This window comes from Cydia pomonella, chromosome 23, assembly GCF_033807575.1.
Source record: "Cydia pomonella isolate Wapato2018A chromosome 23, ilCydPomo1, whole genome shotgun sequence".
In the NCBI taxonomy this organism is placed as follows: Eukaryota; Metazoa; Arthropoda; class Insecta; order Lepidoptera; family Tortricidae; genus Cydia; species Cydia pomonella.
In genome coordinates, this window is record NC_084725.1 from 7,487,866 (window position 1) to 7,496,255 (window position 8,390).

General features: G+C 36.5%; 1 protein-coding gene across 1 annotated transcript in view; it reads left to right on the plus strand.

The window, feature by feature from the left end:
• The window catches only part of LOC133530585 (uncharacterized), a 246,171-nt gene extending 237,992 nt beyond the window's left edge, over window positions 1-8,179 (plus strand). Inside the window, exons 34-36 of the mRNA XM_061868550.1 lie at window positions 54-1,737; window positions 2,405-2,486; window positions 5,505-8,179. Of these exons, the coding sequence (XP_061724534.1) occupies window positions 54-1,737; window positions 2,405-2,486; window positions 5,505-5,535 (1,797 nt within the window). The 3' untranslated portion in view covers window positions 5,536-8,179. The remainder of the gene's footprint in view (window positions 1-53; window positions 1,738-2,404; window positions 2,487-5,504) is intronic.
• Window positions 8,180-8,390: the final 211 nt, after the last annotated feature.

Below are 8,390 nucleotides of genomic sequence, written 5' to 3' on the forward strand. Positions count from 1 at the left end.
AGGCTCACGAAGTTGGTTCGGCCATTCACGATAAGAAAGAAGGGGTTTCACAGGCTATTCACGATAAGACACACCAAGTTGGCTCAGCAATCCATGATAAGAAGGAACAGGTTTCACACGCTGCCGACGAATTCGGCCAGGCTGTTCACGACAAAACACAAGACTTTTCGACTGCTGTTCATGATAAGGCACACGAAGTTGGCTCAGCTATCCATGATAAGAAGGAACAGGTTTCACAGGCTGCCCACGAATTCGGCCAAGCTGTTCACAATAAAACACAAGACGTTTCGACTGCTGTTCATGATAAGGCGCACGAAGTTGGCTCAGCTATCCATGATAAGAAGGAACAGGTTTCACAGGCTGCCCACGAATTCGGCCAGGCTGTTCATGACAAAACACAAGACGTTTCGACTGTTGTTCGTGATAAGGCGCACGGAGTTGGCTCAGCTATCCATGATAAGAAGGAACAGGTTTCACACGCTGCCCACGAATTCGGCCAGGCTGTTAACGACAAAACACAAGACTTTTCGAATGCTGTTCATGATAAGGCGCACGAAGTTGGCTCAGCTATCCATGATAAGAAGGAACAGGGTTCACAGGCTGCCCACGAATTCGGCCAGGCTGTTCATGACAAAACACAAGACGTTTCGACTGCTGTTCGTGATAAGGCGCACGAAGTTGGCTCAGCTATACATGATAAGAAGGAAGAAGTTTCACATGCTGCTCACGAATTCGGTCAAGCTGTTCACGACAAAACGCAAGAAGTTTCAAATGCAGTTCATAATAAAGCGCATGATGTTGGGTCAGCCATTCAGGACAAAACAGATGAAGCCAAGCATGCACTACAAAACAAAGCATCAGAACTAGGAAACACAATGCACGACAAAAAGGAATCTATAGAAAATGCTATCCATGACAAGAAAGCACAAGTACAAAATGTTACAGAATCAGAAATGGACAGAATAAGACAAACCGCCGAACAAACCACTGAACAAATCAAGAAATCAGCCGAAGATACAATCAACGCCGCTGCTGACAAAAAAACAGAATTACAAGCAAATCTGTCAAATAAATTCGACGACCTACAAAAGCAAGGGCACGATGAACTACAACACATCCAAAACGCCGCAAGCGACAAGGTTGGCGATCTACAGCAGACGTCTAAAAACGCGTTCGACCACGTTCAAGACTCGGCCTTAAGTACTTTCGATAGAGTCGAAAGTTCAGCTAAGGACAAAGTGAGCGACGCGAAAGACCAATGGGAAGATTTGCAGAGTTCCACCAGAGATACTTATGCTGATTTCAGAGATGACGTTCACGGTTTGGAAAATTCTGCGCAAGACACGCTCTATAGCTTCCAAAGTTCTGCTGGAAACACGTTTGATAGCTTGGATGATTCGGCGAAGGAATTCTTGGGTGGTGTTCAAAGTTCGACGCAAAGTTTCGAGAATAATTCTAAGGAGCTATTCGGTGATATGAAGGAGTCTTTTGAGGGCTTCCAAGTGTCGGCTGAAAACCAGTTGGAGGATGTGAAAGGGGCTGCAAAGCAGAGGTTGGAGGTTACTAAGGGTGCGGCGGCGGAGAGGCTAGAGGATGTTAGTGAGAGGCTCGAGGGGGTGAAGGAGGGCGCGAAGGAGGGAGGACAGGCGGTGACGGACGCGGTGGTCAACGAAACGGATAAATTTACGAGCAGTCTTAACGATTTGGGCAACTCTGTATTTGGATCTTCAGGCAAAGGTGAGTTTTAAATCATTTTTGCTGTTCTTTTCTATAGTTTTATTGTTCTATAAACTTCAACACCGGCTTCCGACATGTCGGAAGGGAGGAGCCCAAGCGATATTATACCGAGCAAATCAGTCTGTCATTTTTTGCGGGGGGAAACGTGCACAGTCGCACTTCTCACTCACTACATACTCGTACAAAATCCAATCTGTAAAGACGACACAAAGACATAGAAAATGACAAACGTCAGAGACAAATGTTGCAAACCTCGATGTTCTTTTGTGTACGTACGAGTCACAACATGCACCGCCATAGGTACAGTTGTACCTATGCTTCGGCAGAGGGGAAATAATATGAATGCCGTCTCCCTTCCCGGCGTTGCTCGAAGGTTATAAACGTAATTGCGAAATGTTACCTTTAAACGAGCAATACTTGTGTATATATATGGTAATTAGTGAGTTTTGCTTGTCACCTTGACGATATATTAGGGATCTCGGAAACGGCTGTAACAATTTCGATGAGATTTGCTATATGTTGGTTGTCGGGAGTGAAAAATTGATCTAGCTAGGTCTTAACTCGGTCTCCCAGATATTATTTAATTATAGGTGCAGTTATTTTTTACTACATTAATGTAGTAAATGTTTTGTTACATTAGTGTTGTATTTTATTTTACTTTTCACAGGTTTCATGAAGGATTCCAGCACAAAATTATTAGAATCGGAGAAAGCGCAGTCCTCGCCCTCACCACACAAAAAGGGCTCAGGGTAAGACGCTTTCAGTCACACATGTTATATTATGTACATCAATTTGACACCTATATTTTATCTTTGGCTTATCTTTTTCTAATTGAACAAAATAGCCCAACAACTAGACTAGATCGAAGAAGTACAATAAACAATTCCGAATTCGAATTATCATCATTTCACTTTCCACAAAGTAGAACGAAATTGTATGTAGATTTTTTTGAAGATTACCGTAGCATCCGTTGTACAGTCAGCATCAAATACCATAACACCAAATATATCGTAACACATCTTTAAGCCTATGGGAATAAAGATGTGTTACGATATATTTGGTGTTCTGGGTGCTACAGAATATTTGATGCTGGCTGTACGAATAATCCATTGTAATACATTATCTGATTGTTCAATTAAGTCATATCAATTCAATCAATTGAAAATGTATGAGTATATTTTGATCAGAAAACCTCTCCTCTTAGCCTAGAATGCTGTTTAATTTTTAAACACATCAGTTACATCGAAATTGCCTTGTAATTTTGACAAAGATAAGCCAACATAGTCATGAACATATATATTGGTGTTGATGATATTTAGTTGATATTTCCCAACAGTCATTGCAAGATAACATTTAGCCCGCTACGAATGTACAAATGTATATAACAATGGCACTATATCACATGACTAATTCCATGAAACGCCATTGCATTCAAGCCAGAAAAGCCCAGCCCAAAAATAAGCCAGATACCTAGTCTGCATACAATAAATTCACGATTCTTAATAAAAACTGTGAAACTAACAAAAAATGTTAAATTTCCTAAAGTTCAAGAATTTCATCGTGGGTGTCTTATTTAATTTTCTTTCGATTTCGAACTACCTACTTATCAAACAGTACTAAAAAAACGGCAACACAAATAAATTAAATTCATTGTGTTTGAAAGTTGCAAGTTTCACAGTTTTTGATGTACCAATACACTCACCTAACCATAACCACGCACGCTTACAGGATACCGAAGCTAAAGAAAAAAGGACGGAAGTAACTGCGGCGACGAACGATGTATGATACACTTATAGTTGTTTAGTATTTATTGTTGTTATGTGTGCCCTGTCACACTGGAATGCTGGCCATATACAAAATAAGTGTTATGAAATGAAATACTCTTTCGGTTCAAAAGTACACGTTAGTATACATACAATAAAGGTCGACCACATCGAAGCTTACACGTTGACGTCATAAGTGTTTTTTTAAAGACCCTTATGGCAGAGGGTATATATTTCCTACATGATTTTGAACTTTGTTTCAAAGTGATAGGGTTCAATTTTGCATGATTGCTGACACCCTTATGAAGGGCTAAATTAAAAAATCTCCCGACTCAAATCCTTGCAGGGTCACTATGTGATGTGGGTTGTTAAATCAAACATCCGCTTAGGTTTGATCGCAATACGCTGCGTCAAGTTTCGATGTGGTTTATTCGCCAGCAATCCGGTGGTGACATGAGTAGCCCTACAAACTGCTTGTAGTTACTACGATGAACAAAATTGAACCTAAACGCTTCGAGTTAAGGCTCGAAAACCATTGCAGTAATTATTTTCATAGTTGTAGGAGCAATAAGTGACATTATTTCAGTGAAATTTAAAAGAGATTCAGTCAAGTTCTATTTTATCTACTTATCGTGAAATTTTAATATATTAATATTAATTATCGCACTTCGATTTCAAAGAAATCATCGTATTTGATGTGACTTGTATTTGTAATTCCTATATTTTAATTTAGACTATGCTTTTGCATTTTTTTTTTTTTACAAATGTACAGATCATCTTGCCTATTTTGTTTTGTACCATTTAATTTATTTAAAAATAAATCAAGAAATTTACAATTAACGATCGATTTGCTTTGTATAATTTGTTACAATTGTTTTGTAATTAATTTATATAAGTTTTAATCAGTGGACTTGCATTTTACTCTATACATTAAATAAGTATTTGTTATGTATAATTTACGATTTTTACTAGATTTTTTTTGCACAGATTTTTTGTACAGTTTTTGGAAGCATGTTACACAGATCGAATATTTTCGCCTAATCGTAGATCTGCTAGTATATTTCTATTTATTCAATCTCACTTTTAACATGTATATACGTTAAGATTCGCAAATAACGTTACATATGGCGCTTTTATGTCACAAAGCGTGTTTATTCCGCTGTTACATACTTTCGAGAGAATTATTAATTTAAAATGGCAGCGCGAACGCGCGATGTCTCTCTGTAAGTTGTTACATAATTTAAGATATTATATGAGACGATTCTCGAACAGTCCCTTGTGTTTTTATTTATAGCCTTAATATTAATTTGCTCTAATGTCCGCACGGCACATAGTCATTGCTAAAACTGCAAAATAAATTATCATGAACGGGAAACAATTTGTGAAAACGAAAGTTATTTTTTTTTATTGAATACCACAAGCAATTGAAATACTATAGACGGACAAAATTAACAATTATATATTAATAGTTTTCAACAAACCACAGCATCACAAAGTATCAGGCGTTCTGTTGGTGCCACCTGTTATAATAGTGATATCCTCATTCTTACTGCCACTGGTCAGATTCTGATGTCTGCAATAAAGAAAAAGAATAGTTTACTTTGCAGTTATTTATTCCTTTAGCATGTCACATTTTCACGCACAGCTACGTTTGCATTAGCACAATCACTATCGGTAAGTTTTATTTCGATTCCTTTGCATTTTTATTTGCGTTTTCTTGCAGTGGTTCCCAACAGGTGTTTCGTGAGAACCTCAGTAGTTTTCAAATAAATGATACCACGAACAACAAATGTTAATAAAACTTTTGTTTTTTTCTAATTTTGGTTCTATATCCAAGATACTAACAGTTCCAGTGACCCAATTTGCCAGGATTGGATTGGATAATAATTGGCCAATTCAACTGAGATTTTAGTAGGTATCTAGTATAATCGAAGTGGTTAATTGTGAATTGGTTGGGAACCACTAATTAGTCGAGTTAAGCCTTATTTTGTGTAATTTTTCCAGTTTTTTCTCCAAGCTACGGCGCAGTCCGTGAAGGCGACCAATAGCATCACTCCGCGGTTTTGAAACGAAAGGCGATTGGCGGATGGATAGAATGTAAACTTTAAGTACATTTTTATTAGATAGGGGTATTCTGCTTTAGACGTGTTGGCCCTTCCTTCCTGTAAGCTTCTATAGATCTAAGGAGACGTATACAGTAATTTGTATTTCACTAACAATTTGGGTTACATTACTGTTAATATGTAATATTATGTTCAGCCATTGTTATCGATTCAATAAGAGCGAAAATAAAATGTTAAAAATAATAGCGGTGGTATGGTTACTTGTTAGAATATTGTATCAATAGAGTTTTACAGCTATCGTGATAGGTGATAGTTTACCAAATGTTTTTGTAACATTTTCATGATATAGCAACTTGAAAAGTTACCTATAAATGTTACAAATGAATTTGGACGGTTTATCGTTGAAGTGTTCAAAAATGTAACCTGCCATTGGGTTTTAAATAAGTTGGATGTTTTATAGCGTTGAATTTTATAGGGTAGATATGGTTTAAGCAGAATCGAATACCTTGCCTTAATCGTCAATAGCCGGAGGTGATAAGCCAATACACACCAGACACGTAAAGTAGCACGGCTGGTTACAATGTATGGAATTCTATGACACATGTCACATTGTATATGTAGGTATATTGGTAACATGATGCGTCGGTCATACCTTTAAGTAATATCATACAGTATATACTCAGGGAGAGGAGCCGTGTTACACTTACGTGTTGTGGGCGGGAATTATGTTAGTTGGGGTCAATGGGGGAGCACTCGATTTCGACAATGACTTTTGGAATTGGCTTTAAATTAAAATAATCGTTGCGGTGTCGTGTAAAACAACAACTAAACTTCACAGAATACACACAGCAAATGGTTCATTTTCTTGCAACTTTTATACTTTAATAAGACTACCAGTTGCCTTTACTCCCTCGACAATAGCAATTTATTTCCCGCCTATAAGAGTTTAAATTGGTGTCTTAATGTTTTTTTTGTATTGTGGATGTGTTAAGTGCACACAAGTGTGCGGTGTGTCACAAGGATGTTATTTGTTCTTATGGGTGCTTGGACGGTGGCCACAACTAATCTTTAAATAAATATAATCTTACCGTGGGACAATGCAAGTATACTGTAGTAAGAGATAAAACTTATAAAGGTTTCTTTTTTATGTGATCTATTTCGAAACGCTCAGCGAGCTCACTAGATGGCGTTATAACTTATAATGTACACGCATCACAAAAATGGATTTCAATTAAAATTACTGGGTAGTCGGACGATAAAGATTTTAAACTGCATTCTTATTGTAGAAACAAGAATAAGTTGCCACCTATAACCTGATTACTTCTCGCTGCAAATGCATTTTATTTCTTTAAAATAATTTGTGTATCCCTTCCTCTGCTATTAGGCTTTTTCCATGAACACGAGATTTTAGATTACTAGCATTGTCCCGCTGTATTTAGTAAAGTAATAACTATAGCGTTAAATTCATACTTATCACAACTCACTAATCTACATTATAGCGCACCGATCATAAACGACTAAACGTATACCTACTATTTTACGATAAAGCTATTATTTTAGACGGTACGTCATTAAATAGGCGTAGTATAAAGTTATATCGTTTTATATGATTGGAAAGCATTTGTCTATTCTCGTAAGGCCCAAGCAAACCTATTTTGTCCGTAGAAAATTCGCAAAATTCGTAATTTCTATGAGATTGAATCTTCGAATCCCTATTTTTTATTTATTAGCCACCTTTTTCTGCTGACAATAGGGTTTGTTAGACTATATTTCAGGCCGTTTAATATAGCTCAGTGACCTAAATAAGGTAATTTTACCATTTTAGCTTAAATTGAATACGATTTATATTAATGAAAATAGTTGTCCTAAAAGGCTATTGTAATCAGAGACCTTTCGTGATAATAAATTTCGCCTGAAATATCAAAATTAATTTCAATACCATAGGGAAATACTTCAATTATTTTTATTTGCTTGGTGCGAAGAATATACTATAAAATAACTAAATTCAAAGATACATCGTGTTACCAATGGCAACGCATGCAAGTAAATTCGCCTTATAATAATCGTTTAGCACCAGTCTCACATTTTGAACTTCTCTTACTTTTTAAATATTATGATTTCTATAAATAATGTAATGCAGCGACATCTCTAGCCAATTTTTGTAACTACAATAATATATATCGAGTTGGATCGCGGTACCTCATTGTGACGCACGCAACGCACGCAAGTCAAGAGGGTGGGTTATAATGTTGTGTACCTCGATCGAGTATTTTTAAAAGTCGAGGCTTCTATAATAATTAGAAATTTTACCGAGTCTTTAAGACTCTTGAGGCACAACACTACGGGCAGTCCCTAGAAAAAAAATTCTTGATTGTGTGTTCTTGTTACACTGTGGGCTATCGTTGAAAAACTGGTTTCACATTTTTATAGGCCGAGAGGTCTCGTGTACTGGGCGCGATGCGTATTCATTTTAAAATATAGTAAAATTTTGGAAATACTGTGATGCCAAAATATTATGAATATTATGTGTAAAGTTAAATAGATTTTTGTTAATTTATGAATAGAGTTTATCTTCAGTCTATTTATTGCTTTTAGTAATAAATATAATTCCGAAAATGTTCTGCTTATTATTTTACCTGATATTTTAATTTAATGTGCTATTTTTTTACAGAATCTCATTTTCAAATCACTGCACACCTGTATATCATAGCCACAATTTAAAACGAAGAGCGATTTAAGCTACAGAGCGTGCCACCGATATAGACATTCATAGGTACTTTATATACACTCAAATGTCTAAATAAATGTGTGTAGTGTCTTCTTAATA